This window comes from Aethalodelphis obliquidens, unplaced genomic scaffold (genome assembly GCF_003676395.1).
Source record: "Aethalodelphis obliquidens isolate GAN/ISIS:26980383/991018 unplaced genomic scaffold, ASM367639v1 scaffold7, whole genome shotgun sequence".
Taxonomy (NCBI): domain Eukaryota; kingdom Metazoa; phylum Chordata; class Mammalia; order Artiodactyla; family Delphinidae; genus Aethalodelphis; species Aethalodelphis obliquidens.
In genome coordinates this window covers 1,563,130-1,578,634 of record NW_020837951.1, presented here as the reverse complement: position 1 = coordinate 1,578,634, position 15,505 = coordinate 1,563,130, and the positions used below count along the sequence as shown (strand labels likewise).

The following is a 15,505-nucleotide window of genomic DNA, read 5'->3' as shown; positions in this document are numbered from 1 at the left end:
GGGGGGGGGGGGGGGGGGGGGGGGGAAGCAGCAGGCCCGCTCAAGTCTGGGGGTGGGGTGTGCCTCTGGCCAGGCCTGGGGGCTGCCTGGGACTCGAGGGGAAGGCAGCCCCTGGACGTCTGGACACGAGCACTTCGGACAGCCTGCGCCCCCTCCCCGCAAACAGCAATTAAACTTCACAGTGAGCTTTCCAGCCTCAAACCAACACTTCCACGCCCCCGCCACCCCGCCCGCCATGCATTCCAGAACCCGTGCACCTGCAAATCGCCCCAGCTCAGGCCTGTGCCCACCATCCACCCACCCACCCACCGCGTCAGAGGCGCGCATACCCCAGGGCTCGGAGCACATCCGGGGGAGCCCAGCACCGAGGGGCCTGGCTCCAGCCCCATCCCAGCCCCCCGCTCCCTTCCTCCGGAACACACCCTGGCTGCACTTCAACAGGAGGTGAGTGGGACCTGGCCGGGGCGGGCAGGGGGACATGGTATCCAGGTGGACCCACCCCCAAGCCGTAGTGGGTTGGGGCAGGGACCCCAATCCTCCCTAATTTTTTTGCTGTTTTGGGTCTGAAAGTTTCCAAACCATACATGAAATAGATCTGAATTAAGACGAAAACAAATAAACAAACAAACATAAACCCAACGTGGCTGCGGACTGCGTGGGCTGCCCCGGGGCAGCGGCCCCACCTCACAGGATGGTGGGCGGGTGGCCGGGCGGGTGGCCAGGCTGGAGCCAGCAGGTGCCAGGGCCGGCAGCCCAGGCCCTGGGTCCCAGGTGGACCGAGGGTCCATGGAGCCGCAGGGGTCGGGCAGACCCCATGGGCGCGGGGCAGGAGAGCAGACGCAGCCCAGATCGCTTCCACCGCCCACAGTGACCAGCACAGCCCACCACTGTGCCGTCACCACCGCCCCCGCATACGCTCACACACGCTCCGCACACACACCCACACCCCACACGCACGGCGGACCCGGCGGGCCTGAGCCCCGAGTCTCAGGAAGAAGGGAGAACAAGGAGTGTGGCCCCTGGGGGCCCAGCCCTGGCCCGTGGTCCCGGAGGAGTGGGGGGGTCCCCACGGGAAAGGAACGAGGGTCCCGAGACACGTGCTCCCGCCCCACAGGCCCCTGGCTTCGCCCCAGGCAGAGGGAGCCGTGGGGGCAGGAGGCCGGGCACCAGGGTCTGGCGGCCTCTCGCCCCCTCCCCGAACAGGGGGAGGGAAAGCTACAACGTGGAGACTAACCTCTCGAATATCAAAAAGGAGCCCCGGGACCTTCCTCGCAACTAGGTCGCCAGGGGCCTAATCGTTTACAGTATAACGAATGCATTTGTTTCCTTCATGAATTTTAAATACAAGCAGAATAAAAATCACATTTTTTTCAGGCAACAGTAGCAGTTCAGTAGGTAAGTGGCTTGACCACATCTGTCTGTATTAGTAACGCATGCAAGCAGCTTCAGTACCCGCCTTGGCGCCCCGTCCGGCCTCGGGCCCCTACAAGGTCCCTGCGTACGGGCCCTCCGGTCTCCTCCCTGCGGCCGGCGTCGCGGGCCGGCTGCTGCTGGCGCTGCCCTGCTCGAAGGGCTGCGGGGGGCTCTGGCCCTCGGCAGGCAGCGGCTCAGGCGCGGCCACCTCCTGGACGACCGAGCCGGCCCCGTCGGCCTCCGAGCCGGCCTCGAAGGTGGGGTTGGCGGAGGTGCCCAGGTCGACATTCACAGCGTCAGTTCTCAGAGCCACGATGGCGGCTGCGTCGCCCCGCCGCTCGGCATAGATGCGCTGCTCAAACACCTGCGCGGTGGCGGGCGGGAACTCGGGGTCCAGGGGCGCGCTGGCGGCCGAGGAGCCCATGACCGTGCGGTACATCTCCACGCCCTCGGGCAGCATGGACTTGATCTTGGGCAGCCAGCGCTTGCGGACGCGGCGGGCATTGGTGCACATGTCCGCGGCGATCACGTTCATCTCGCTCTCCTTGAAGCTGGGGGCGAAGTTCTGACAGTACACTGCAAGGACAGGGCGTCGGGAGGTGGCGTGAGCGGCCACCCACCCGCAGGAATCCCACGATGCCGGCCCTCCGCCTCCTGAGGGGCCGTGGGACCGAGATACCCTGGACAAGCCAGGGGGCAGAGCACTCTGGGCTGGAGAGGCCGCCGCGGGGCCAGTGGGGCAGGCCGGGCACCTCCAGGGTCTCCTCCACTCTGTTCCCCTCTGGCAAGGGAGACCACAGGGCCACCGAGGCCCCTCCTGGGTCAGCCTGAAGACCAGCGGTCACCTTTCTCACTGCTGGAAGCCCCACCCTGCTCCTCTGGGACAGCCTGGGGGAACCTTCAGGGGAGGGGCAGTCAGAGCAAACAGGACCCCAGCCTGTGGCTCTAGCGGGAGCACAGAGGGCCCAGGGGGCTCTGGCTCCTCCGGACCACTGGCTGGCAGTGCGGCCTTGGGTGGGCCCCCATCTCTGGACCTCGCTTTCCCACTCTGTCCCACCCACCTTGCATCTTTGGTCAGACAAGCCTTTGAGAATCCCTGCCCTGGTGGAGTGGGAATCGGGGCAGGGCCTGGGCACCCACTCAGCTGTGAGGCTCGGGTCTCTCTGGGCCCGATCAAAGGGCTGGCATGGAGTGAGGAGGGGGCCGGCTGACACCTGTCTTCAGCCCAGTGCCCGGCCCGGAGACCCCAGCCCAGCAGTGGCATCATCACCCGCAATAAGAACGATATGCCCTCTCCCCCCTCCTCCTCTAGGAGCCTCACGACCCAGCTCTCCGAACAGCACGGAACCCAGAGGCGGGGCCCCCAGGGTGAGCCCCCTCCACTGCGAGCCCTGCTCTGGGGCAACACCAGCTGCACCCCCTCTCCGCATCTTCCCAGAGCCGCTGCCGGCACCCCACCCGTGCTTTGGGACGCGATTACTGGCTGCAAAGGCCCCTCTTTGCTCTAAAACAGAATTAGCCTCACAAGAGATTTTTTAAGCCAGAAAACTAAGACAGTGTTTCGCGTGCCGACAGCTACAGGAGGACGTGCTCTTGGCTGGCCCGTGCCGGGCACCGGTGGCTTCCTCCTCGTCTGGGGGGTGCAGGGGGGGACGGGGGCGGCGGTCTGCCACCGAGATGGACCAGACTCCGCCCCCACGGGCCCGGCAGCGGGAGGCAGAAGCGGGCCGAGCAGATGGCAAAGGCTCAAAATAACCCCAAAATGTAAATAAGCGGTTTTGTTCCAAAAGGAAAATTAGATCTATTTCACATATTAAAATAGTTTCGCAGCTGAATTCATCACGCTTGGAAACCTACCAAGAATGTTAACACCTCGAGACCGGGCCCCCGCGAGCTGCTCTTTTCTCCCCCTCGACCCTGCGGCCCGGCTTGCTCCTGGGGAGAAGCCACCTTTCCCAGGCTGACACCCGAGGGCCTGGGGGCTCCTGGAGCTCCTCGAGATGCCTCCCCACCCCCGAGACCCCAGTCCTCCTCTCACATTTCACAGCGTTCAGGACGCGGCTGTCCAGCGGCTTGCGGCTCGGGTCACTGGTGGACGAGCGGATGCCCGTGCCACAGCTGTTGGCTAGCGTGTTCCTGGAGGGAGGACAGGAAGGGGGGCAGCGTGAGGCCGCCGGCTGGAGGGGACGCACGGGAACGGGGTCCCTGCCTGCACGCCCCACCGCCCCTTAGGGGAAGGAGCCCCCCCAGTGGCGTGGAGCCGGTGTGCTTCTTCGCTTTGCGGGGACGGGGGTCCACAAGCCCTCCCCAGACCCGGGTCTGGCCGACGGCCTCGGGCTGACACCTGTGAGGTCGGGAAGGTGGGGGAGCCTGGACGCACGGCCTCATCTAGAGAAGATTCTAGAGACCGCAGGGCCCGCGGGGGACCTACCTGTCGAAGAAGGTGGCGAGGAGGCGCCGCAGCAGCACCTTGTGCTTCACCCCCGCGCACAGGTGGCAGTTCATCAGCTGGCCACGCGTGATGTAGACGCCGGAGCCTGCGGCCGCCACACACAGAAGAGAGGCCCTCAGCCCCAGACCCAGGGCCACGGGCGGCCCAGGGGCTGCTGCGGCCGGGGCGGGCGGCCCGCGGGTGAGGCAGGGTCTGGGGCAGCCCCCCTCCAGGCCTGGGACCCCACGCTCCAGGCCTTCCCCGCTGCACTGGGGCCCTGTCACCAGGAGCAGGCAGCCTTGGTCACACGCCTCAAAGGGCTGTCCCCGAACTGCCCTCCCAGCCTCGAGGGGATTGCCTGGAGCCGACCTGCGTTTGCGTTTGGGAAACACTCATCTTGCCTCTCAGTTCTCCCTGAACACGGAAGAACCGTGGGCAGTGATGGGAGCTGGAATCATGGAGGTCGGGCTGCAGCTCCCCCCTGCCCAGCACTGACCTCTCCGGGTGCCGGGACGGAAGAGCCGGCCCAGGGCGGAGACGGGACCGGTGAGCCCCGCAGCGCTCTTCACCCCGCGGTCTGGCCAGGCCGGGCCCCCGCCAGGGTTCAGGCCAACGAAGGACAGGGAGGACAGGAGCCTCGGGGAGGCCTCTGTTTACCCTGGATGCTGCCCGTGGAGAGGAGCTTCTGCAAGAGTCAGCCGTCGTGAAGAACACGGGCGCCTGCAGGGCCTCATCTGGGCCTTTGTCTACGATCTGACTTTTTACAGGGCACGTGCTGAATCTCCTCATCGGAAACATGAACATGGTTCCCTTCTGGGCGGCAGGGGGCAGGGCAGAGATGCGAGGACCCCTGTGAAAGCTGCCACTCCGGCTGCGGGGGCCCTTCCCCACCTTAACGTTTTGTTCCCCACAAGCCAGGTCTCCAGAGAAGCCCACAGGCACCGGTTAAGAAGCACGTGGCTGACTCTAGATGGAGACCACCATTGGGCGTCTCCGGCCACGACACACCCAGGGTCCCGCAGGGCCTCACCCCACCCCAGGTCTGCAGAGCCTCAAACCCAAGGGCAGGGCAGGTCACCCTGAGCCACACGGGCCGGACGGCCCCCTCGCGGTGGGGAGATCTGTAAAGGGGGGCTTAGCAGGAGGCCTGGGGCCAGGTGGGGCCTGGCGAGGGAAGGCCGCCGGCCTGTGCTCTTCCCAACCCCAAACTGATAGACAGGCCTCCCTGGGGACCACACCCATCCCCAGGGCCCCGAGAACCCGGCGTAGCCTGACGCTGGCGCTCCCTGAACAGAGAAGCTGGGTGCTGCTTGGAACAACGCCAGGCAGCAGGGGCGGGGGGGCTCGGGCATGGCCGGGGGCATCCCCACCCCACCCAGGTCCACCCAGACCAGCCAACGCCGCCCAGCTGCCCTCCTGTCGGCTGAAAGGCGAGGCCGCCTGCTGAGGCGTGGTTCCAGAAGGGGGGACGGCTCAGGCAGAAGGAACCCCATAACGTTGCCCAGGCGCGGCAGGCGGGTGCCGGTCAGGAGTGATGGCCCAGCAGCTCACGGAGGAAGAGGCAAGGCCCCATCAATTCTCATCTTCCCGCCAGACAGCCTTAAAAGTCTACAAGGAGGGACTTCCCTGGCGGTCCAGCGGTTAGGGCTCTGCGCTCTCACTGCCGAGGGCCCGGGTTCAATCCCTGGTCGGGGAACTAAGATCCCACACTCCTCACAGCACGGACCAAAAAAAAATCTACAAGGAGCTGCGAGGCCGAATGAATCCCAACACTGAGAAGATAAATATTTCCAACAGGCACGAGCCCTAAGGGGCTTTGGACCCCACTGTGTTGTTTGTTTTTACAGAAGAAACAAGTCCATTGCTGCCTGGGAGCTGCCCTTTGGAAGCTCTGGTCACTCACCCCTCGAAGGAGGCAATTGGACACTTGGGGAGCTGGGGGTGGGGTGGGGGGGACTTGGTTTTATCCCCGACCTAAATTAAAACACAATCATGATTGCAGTCCCTGCCAATCAGAAGCCCGACCAGCCCAGGGGATTCAATTAAAATGCTAAATTAATTCAATTGAATAACTCCTCTTAATGACACATTCTTCTAAAAGGAAATTAGAGGAAATTTAAGATGTTCTTTTTTTTTTGACTGACTGGTGATGAGTCCATTGTTCACAGCTCGGAAGAAAAAATAAACGGCAGGGCAGCTGCATACAATAGACAGGGTGGGGGTGAGGCCTCACCTGCCACCAGCTCCAGCTTCTCGCCCGGGTCCCCCTCGGAGTAGAGCTTGGGGTGGCAGCGGTACCCGATCTGGCTGATGAGGCTGGCGGGCAGGGCCACCAGGTCGCGGCGGATGAGGACGCAGGAACGGCTCTCCAGTGGCACGGGCTCCGGCTTCTCTTGCACTGTGGGCCCAGAGGCCACCCAGTCAGGGACACAGCAGAGCTCCCCTCCTGCCCACCCAGGCCCGGACCAGGCCTGCCGCATGCCCACCCTCCCCGCCCAGCAGGTGCTGCCCCTGCCGGGAGGACCCGAGTGACCCAGAGAGCAGAGAAGGCAGGCGAGGGACTCCCAGCCGGCCTGGGAACAAGTCGCCGGGGGCCTGGGAGGCTCCCAGGGTGGGGATGTCCAGCAGGCTGAGGCCTGCAGGGAAAGCGGGAATGAGGGCTCAGGGCTGGGGGTGGGGGCAGGGCGGAGGTTGGGCAGAGCGGGGGAGGGGAACAGCTCTGTACGGTCAACCGCTCCCCAGCCTGTCTCCTCACAGCAGCCCCCCTGCACGTGGGCACCCCGCCCCCAGAGGCTGCACCACGCATTCCTGGCCAAGAGCAGCGCCATCAGTGTTCGCCACCAGTAAAGCCAGGCGGTGGCGGCCGGGCAGCGCCGGCTCCGGGCCTCCGGGCCGTCTGGGGAGGTTCCTGACGAACCACTACTGGGGGTCATCCAGGGACCCCCAGGCGCGCCAGCACCTGCAGCTATAATGGGGCGGGAGGGCGGGGAGCGGGGGAGGCCCCCTCGGAGTCCCCGTGTCACACCCTGAGCCCGAGCACCACGCACGGGACACCCAGCAGAGCATGGCCTCGGCCCGTCCCCCCGCCCGGCCTCCTAACCACCCACCTACCCACGGGCCCTCTGCAGGGGCTCAAGGCTGGGCTGGGGGTTCCCTCTCGGGCTCATGGGGAGGGGGGGCAGTCTATCGGGCACTTGCTGGGCACCCAGCACATCCAGGTGCCTCCCCAGGCGCTGGGAGGCCGAGGGCCTGCCCCCTGCTTGCAGGGAGTGCCCAGCCCTGAGGGTTCAGCAGGTGGCCAGGCCGGGTGAGGGCAGCGGCCGCGTAGAGGCCCCCATGGTGGGCAGGACCCCACCTCACCAGGCTCGGCGCCCCAAGACCCTACAAGCAGGCCCCCACGTCCTGCCCTGCGCCTGCCCCCCGTCCCCTCCTCATTTTCCTGCCCGGCGCCAGCAGCCCAGGCAGCATCACATGCCCGGCCCCCAATGCACGGTCAGCTGGAGGCCTGTACCCGGCCGGGCTGTACCGCAGGCCGGCCTCCCCGTTCAGGCTCACACACGGCCACCCGTCCAGCACTCCTCACCCTGCGGCCCGCACTCGAGCCATCCTGGCCAGACACAGGGCAGGGGCACGGCCTCCCTCCTGTGTCCCCAGCACATGGCGATCCTGGGTCACTCCTGGGAGGGCCACCTGCTCCCGGCAGCTGTCGTCGTTGAGAAATCACAGCTGCTCCAGGGCGGGCCCACGCCACACACCTGGCTGAGCAGCAAGGCCTGCAGGTGAAGGCCCCAGGGCCCGTCCCCCGGGCACCCGCCCGTCACGCGGGCACCCAGGCAGGGTCTGCAGGTGGGAAAGGCTCCGGGCTGCTCTGATGGCCACCCGGGGCTGGGTTTTCCTTGCTGAGGACAGCGGCTCTCATTAGCAGCCTCAGTGACCGCTGTGGGGGAGAGGGTGGCTTGCAAAACCTCCCAGGGCTCAGACACCCAGAGGGCAAGGCTGGGCTGGAAGCCCTCCTCCAGCAGCCTCAGGGCAGGGGCTGAGTGGCAGAGCCTGTGGCGGAGGTCCCGAGGCCACTCCAAGATGGTCAGAGGCAGCCCCTTGGGCTGGCCGGTGTCCCATCCCCTCTGCACTGTGACACCCCTTTGGGGTCACAGGGAAATTCAGCAGAGGCACCTAAGTCTGGGGGAGGCCAGGTGGGGCTGGGAGAAGGACCTGGAAGCCCTTCAGGAGGGGGAGGTTGGCAAGGAAGGGTGCCCAAGCCCCAGACCTGACACCGTGTGAGCATGGATTAGCCCCTAGTTATCTCTGCACCAAGCTCTTGTGGGGGAAAGGTCAGGGCTGCCCAGTCCCTGAAGGGCCAGCACCCCCCAAACCACAGGGCGAGTCCCACGGGAGAAGGCAGGATGGTCAGCTCCAGCCCCGAGGATGGGTTGGGGACCCACCTGTTGCTCTAGCCCACCCGGCCTGGGTCTGGAATCACCCGCTCCGGAGTCAGCCCCAGTCCCCACCAGGGGACCCCCAGGCCACCCCTCCCCCTGTCCCCTCGGGGCTCAGCCGGTCCTAGGGAGGCACCTGTCAGCATGCACAGGGTGAGGGTGGCACGCGGTGCCTTCGGCCTGGCGGCGGCCAGTTCCAGTTCAAAGGAGGGAGTTTTCCTGAATCAGCCCAGCCCTGGGCGAGGCTGCAGCACAGCTCAGGGCAGAAGTCCGAAGGGTGGCCGCTCGGGGGGTTCCGGCAGCATTTCCCACCTGGCATGTTTGGGGAACGCTGACAGTGGGTGGGGGCAGATCAGCAGAGAGCCGCCAGAACCTTCCAAACCCGGAATTACCCAGGGGCTCAGGGAGCACAGGAAAAACAACCCGGATGGTATTTTAAAACATAATTACCCGCCCCCCCCCTCCCCCTCCCCCTCCCCCTCCGCCAAGTCTGCTGTGATTACACTGGCAGACGACTCGGGAGCAGGGCGCCGGCGCTGGCGCCGTGGCATTTACATAAAGAGCGCTCACCAGCAGACATAATCCCCACGTACAACTCCTCGGCCTCGATGTTCCTCCAAACAGCAGAAGTTGTCTGTGCTCCACACGGCACCCGCCCCCCCAGCCCCAGCACGGCTCCCCTAGCGCCAGAGGCTGTCAGATCCAGAAGAGCCAAAAGAACCACTTCTATTTCTGCTCCGCCATGTGCCGGATACTCTGCACCCGCTAAAAATACCAGCAGAGCGGCGGCTCATCTGGAAAGGTGCTCCGAGCTGCTTCGCGTGCCCCCGGCCCTCCCCGCCCCGAATTACCCCCCACGGCCCGGCCCGAGCTTCCAGCGGCCTCCTTCTAGGGAGGGGTGCTGAGTTACGAACAGGTTCTGGAAACCCAGGAGAGTCTGTGCACCATAGTGACGGGGCCGCTCCAGTCTCCCCGGCGGCCTCTGGCGGGGTCACTCCAGTGCCTGACGGCAAGGGTGATGGGAGACCCCTCGGGGGGCTGTGGGCAGGGGTGTGGCAGCCTGCAGAGACCCCTCGGATCACACCCAGGTCTCCCTGCGCACGGGGGGCCCGGCGGCCGCCTGCGTCGTCAACGGCCCCGCTTATAACCCTTTATAACGTTGGTTTCTAGGATCGTGCGCTCCAAATACTTAGGCCCCGTGAAATGTGGAGAGAAGCGCGTGAAAGCAGTTAGCTGTTTGTATCGGGGGGCGAGCAATCCCTCTGTGTGTAGGGAAGGTGAGTCACGGTGGTAAAGGTCCCGATGGAACCATCTGGAACAGCAGCTAATCTGGGCAAATGGGCAGCAGGGACAGAGGCAGGCAGAAGCTTCCCTCAGACCACAAGGGCCAAAGAAGACACCAGTGTGTTCAGAGGGTGCATGGTGGGCCCTGCAGGGTCTCCAACTAGAGAGGAAGAGGGGTCCAGGCTGGGCCTTCAAGGTCCTGCTGCCCCCACCACGACACCTGCCTGAACCCAAACAGGGGAGACATCACACAAGGGAGGTGAGCCCGACACGGACGGACACAGCCTGCAGGACCCACTCGTGTGAGGTCCCTGAAGGAGTCAAACCCACGGAGGCAGGAAGTGGACGGTGGGGCCTGGGGCTGGGGTGGGGGGAGGGGAGCAAGTGTCGAGTGGGGACAGTTTGGAAGATGAGAGAGTTCTGGAGGTGATGGCGGCACAGTGTGCACGTACCTGATTCTGTGCACTCAGAAGTGGTCTTAACAGTAAATCTTATATCAGCTACACTCTACCACAATAAAAAAAATTGTTCTTTAGAAGAATGAATGGGGGACTTCCCTGGTGGCGCAGTGGTTAAGAATCCACCTGCCAACGCAGGGGACACAGGTTCGAGCCCTGGTCCGGGAAGATCCCACATGCCGTGGAACAACTAAGCCTGTGAGCCACAAGTGCTGAGCCCGCGTGCCACAACTACTGAAGCCCATGCGCCTAGAGCCCGTGCTCTGCAACAAGAGAATCCACTGCAATGAGAAGCCCGCGCACTGCAACAAAGAGTAGCCCCCTCTCGCCGCAACTAGAGAAAGCCCGCGTGCAGCAACGAAGACCTAGCGCAGCCAAAAAAAAAAATGAATGGAAGGAGAGAAACTGGGAGGGTCACGTTGACCTCAGTCCTGAACTTCCTCAACCTCCTGAGGGTCAAAGACTGGGAATCTGAAGAAATCACTGGACCCTCTCCTTGGGCAACACACACCAAGACACCCGACCACAGGATGCTGTCATGTCCAGGAAGCCCCAAAGGGCCCCTGTTCCCGTCCCCAAATCCACAGTGTGTCCTAGGGAGTCACCATAAGCAGCCCCCGCCCCCGGGAGCCCCGGCAAGGTGGGTGACCACCGGCAGGTGCCCGAGCCGCCCTGGTCCAGCCGCAGTGTAGCTTTGCTGAGGTTGGGTGGGGCGGACAGGGGACAGAAAAGGTGATGCCCACTCCACGGAAGTGTATGCCATTGGTTCAGATGGCAGCATAAGAAACCGAACCCCTAGTTCTTAATTATATAGAAAAATACAACTGAAAACCAAATGGAAAGAAAAATGCTGCACCACACCACCCGACACTGGCTCCCCACAGTGCACAGTGACCAGGCCTGCCAGACACACAGTGCATGGCCCGGAGACAGACCCACACAGGTACGCTTGGCCGGTCTGTGATAAAGAGGCACACATACCCAAAGAAGGAGGTGACAGTCTGCCAACAAACGGTGCCAAGTCACAGGTCACACACAGGCACAGACCCACGCGCCGGACCTCACACCTTACGCAAAGATGAACACAAGTGGGTCGCAGATCTAAACGTAAAACGCAAAACTACAAAACTCTCACCAGAAAATCTGTGATCTTGGCTTCAGCTAAAAGCCTAGACATGACTCCACAAGCACAATCCCTAAAAGAAATTAAATGAGAAACTAAACGTCATCAAAATGAAAAACTCGTGTCTGTAAAAGACGAGAAGACAAGCCAGCTACCACCGACCGAGGAAAGATCTGCAAACCACGTGTCTCCAGGGAGGCCTCTCGAAACTCAACAGGAGGAAAACGAAAAGCCCAATTTTAAAAACGGGCCAAAGCAGAAAGTAACACACCATTGTAAAGCAGTTACACTCCAATACAGATGCTAAACGAAAACAAATGGGCGGAAGATCTGAACAGACACTTCGCCAGAGAACGCATAGATGGAGATGCTCGACGTCCTGAGCCGTTAGAAAAATGGAAACTAAAGCCGTGCTGAGATACCACCGCTCGTGATTAGGACGGCTCAGTGGGACCTGGGCGCAGCACGTGCCGGCAAGGACACGGAGCCACTGGAATGCCCGTCCCGGTGGTGAGGACACTGGAAACCACGCGGCACTTGTTATAAAGTCAACCGTATGCACAGCTGAGCCAGCAATTCCACTTTTAGGTATTTACCCAGGAGAAGAAAGAGATGAGGGCTGGACGCGACGAACCCCGTACAGAAATGTCCACACCCGCTCTGCTCACAGATGCCCCAAACGGGAAACACCCAATGTCCTGCGTCAGGGGAAGGGACAGCCAGGAAGCCATCCACGTGACAGTCACCACAGGGCCGCAAGAAGGAACAAATTATTGATGCACAACTTGGATGGATCCCAGGTTCACTGCGCCCAGCAGAGGGGCCAGTGTCCGGGGTTATCTCCCGGGCAGGTCCACGTGTCGGACACGCTCCAAAGACAGAACCATGGGGACAGAGAACAGTGGCCGCCAGGGGATGGGGTTGGGGGGTGACAGTCGGAGCAGCACGGTGGAGTCTTGGGGCCCTGGGGGTTGGTTGACGGAGCTGTTCTGGGCGGTGGACACTCAGGCCACACCACCCCATGCCAGGTGGCCGCCTGGCCCTCCCCAGCCCCCTCCCGCTCAGCTCCGGGTGGCCTCCACTCGTGACAAACGCACCACGGGTGGGCGACCTAGCCCATCTCTGCAGCTGCCAGCTCAGTGCCAACCAGACTGGCAGTTTTGAAAGGGCCACACCCGTGAAGGACATCTGTGCACTGAACACACCTGTATCCGCATCCCAGGAACAGGGCAGGTGGTGGTTCCTACAGATGCACTTGGGCCCAGGCGGCTGGGGGGGTCACCACGGGCATCATTCTGTCTTTTCCGTGACACCAACGTAACTGTGATACACCACCGACTGTAAGATGCATCCCATTTCTTGGATCTAAAACGGGGGCACGAAATGCATCCAAGAGCCAATGCAATTTGGCATGTGGGGTAAAAAATAGCAAAAGTCTGGCAGGGAAAAGCCAGTAAGAAAGAAAAATAAAGGTGGAAACAGAAACACGCGGCCAAGAGCCGGGAGGACCTGTGTGTAAACCCCGGCTGCCAGGACACAAAGGGACACAGCGGGTCTCCAGGCCCCGTGCTCAGGAAGTTACAGGCGTAGCTGCTGGGGAAGACGCAGGGCCGAGAGACCAGCCCCCGGACGGTGCTCCAGCAGGGCTTTGCGGCCAGTGCAAGCCTGCACCGCAGCCACCTGACCTGGTGACTGGCCCCGCGGGCCACGGCTCAGTACACCTGCAACTCCCTCTGGGCAGCTCCCCCTCCCACTGAATGGAAGCCCATCCCAATGAAACCTGGTGCTGCCCCTCCCCAGGCCCACGGTTCTGGGTTCTTCTGTCTCCTGCGCCCAAATCTGGCCCTGGGAGACCCCACCGGTCCCCCACCTGGTCTCCTCACCCCCACCACAGCGATCCCGGCAGCTCTTCTATCGCCAACCTGACCACGTCCCTTTTCTGTTCTCCATCCTCCTGTCCGGTGCTGCCCTTGAGAAGCTCGCAGCCTCCCTGCCCACCCGTGGGTGCTTCTGGGGACCAGAGTGGGAGGCGGAGGGGCCACGTGGGAGAACGGCTTTTCACTGTATGATCGTTCTACATTCTTTAAGATAACGAGCACACGTGAGCTACACAAAAATACATGCACTGAACTTGTAAAATACCCCGGAGACGCCCACTGTGAGTAGGAGGCAGTAGCCAATAGTGGACTGAGTCCCTCGGCAAGAACAACTCTAAAAGCTGCATTAAAAGAAGTCGCCCAGTCGAGAGTATCATACTAAGTGAAGTAAATCAGACAGAGAAAGTGGTATCATGAGATACCACTTACACGTGGAAACTTAAAAAATGATACAAACGAACTATTTACAAAACAGAAACAGACTCAACAGACATAGAAAACAAACTTATGGGGGCTTCCCTGGTGGCGCGGTGGTTAAGAATCCGCCTGGCAGTGCAGGGGACATGGGTTCGAGCCCTGGTCCGGGAAGATCCCACATGCCACAGAGCAACTAAGCCTGTGCGCCGCAACTACTGAGCCCGCGTGCCACAACTACTGAGCCCACGAGTCACAACTACTGAGCCTGTGCTCTAGATCCCGTGAGTCACAACTACTGAGCCCACGTGCCGCAACTACTGAAGTCCGCACGCCTAGAGCCCATGCTCTGTCTGCAACAAGGGAAGCCACTGCAATGAGAAGCCAGCGTGCCACAGTGAAGAGTAGCCCCTGCTCGCCGCAACTAGAGAAAGCTCGTGCACAGCAACGAAGACCCAACTCAGCCAAAAATAAAATAAATAAATTAAAAAAAGAATGTGGTGTCCCACGTATGGGCTGGACAAACACCGAGATTTGGGGCCTGCTGAGGAGGCGGTGCTCTGGGGAACACCCAGGCTTTCAGCCGAGACCTGGGAACAGCCAGGGCCCAGGAGCAGGGCAACCGGGAACGTCCAGCCTGACTTACTCCAGGAGGTCACATCACTGCTTGATAAATCCGACGGCCGTTCAGGCAAACCTCTAACAGGTTCCAGACCCTCTCTGGAGCAGCTCTGCTTAGAGCTTCCAAAATGTCTTCACACAATGTGAAGCAAGCATTCAATAAAAAATTACCAGCAATACAAGAAAGCAAAGCCAAATGATTAAAATAAAAAAACCCCACAATTTACAAAGAGACATTAGATCAGACCCGTGGGCGATCTGTAACAGGTTCAACAGGCAGACACCGCGTTTCAAATAACTACTCTTAATTTGTGCAAGAAATGTACAAGATGGAGAATTTCACCAGAAAACTAGAATCAATAAAAACAATCAAATCCTAGAAATATGATTGGTTGAAAAGGAAATTAAACAGAGCAAATGAGAAGACTGGTGAACTGGAAAATAATTCAATCCAAAACTTCCAGGTTAAAGCAGCAGAAGAAAAAAGAAATAGAAAAGTCATAAAACAGAATGAAAGTCACCTGGAATTCCCAGGACGTGGTGAATGCACACCATGTGTGTCACGGGAGCCCGGGAAGGAGGGCGGGTGTGTGTGGGAAGCTATAACGACCCAGAACTCCAAACTGATTACAGACATGAAGCCACATGAAGGAAGTTATCCCAGATAAGAGGGCGAGGGTAGGGAATTCCCTGGTGGTCCAATGGTGAGGACTCAGCGCTTTCAGTGCTGAGGGCGCAGGTTCAATCCCTGGTTGGGGAACTAAGATCCTGTAAGCTTCGCATCAGGTGAACATCAGAGAGAAGGGTGCCAGGGCAGCTCTGCTGATGTAAGACCACGCAGACTTCAAAGCAAGAAACTTTCCTAGTGCTACAGGATATTTCACGATGATAAGAGGACCAGTTCACCAGGAAGATGAAACAAGCCTGCAATTGACAGGCACCCACATCAAAACTTCATAATAACAGGCAGAACTAAAAGGAGAAATGGCAAACCTATAAGCCTCCCTGGAGACCTGAGCACCCCACCTCTTGAGCCAACATAAGAAGATAAAAACAGATCTGAAAGAGTATGCAAGATCTGATTTAATTATTGGTGCAGCGTAGTTTTTGTCGAGTGCCTATGGGACATTTGCTGGGGCCCAGAGTCTCAAAAGACGTCAGAGCAATGAAGTGACCACAGGAAATTTAATTCAGAAATTACAACAAATAGATGACCGGAAAATCCAAAACATGTTCGAAAATTTAAGCAACACACCAGGACATAACCCAAGGGTCAAGAAAAGAAAAATCACGAAAGCACTGGGAAATATGTTTGACTGAATGATGATGGAAACACGACATATCAAAATGGGTTGGGTAGAATTAAGCTGTGCGGACCAGGAAGTGGACAGCCCTGAAGTGCACATATTTTAAAAGGCTGAGAAATCAATTGATCAGAAAACTAGGAA

General features: G+C 60.6%; 1 protein-coding gene across 4 annotated transcripts in view; it reads right to left on the bottom strand.

Moving 5' to 3' along the window:
• Window positions 1-22: 22 nt before the first annotated feature.
• The window catches only part of NACC2 (NACC family member 2), a 70,570-nt gene continuing 55,087 nt past the window's right edge, over window positions 23-15,505 (bottom strand). For 3 of the 4 annotated variants that reach the window (XM_027104304.1, XM_027104305.1, XM_027104303.1), the window contains exons 3-6: window positions 6,078-6,242; window positions 3,845-3,950; window positions 3,452-3,549; window positions 1,323-1,989 (exon numbers count right to left, since the gene is read on the bottom strand). In XM_027104304.1, the coding sequence (XP_026960105.1) occupies window positions 1,484-1,989; window positions 3,452-3,549; window positions 3,845-3,950; window positions 6,078-6,242 (875 nt within the window). In that variant the 3' untranslated portion in view covers window positions 1,323-1,483. Of the gene's footprint in view, window positions 1,990-3,451; window positions 3,550-3,844; window positions 3,951-6,077; window positions 6,243-15,505 lie in introns of all 4 variants that reach the window. The other variant, XM_027104306.1, reaches the window with a different exon arrangement.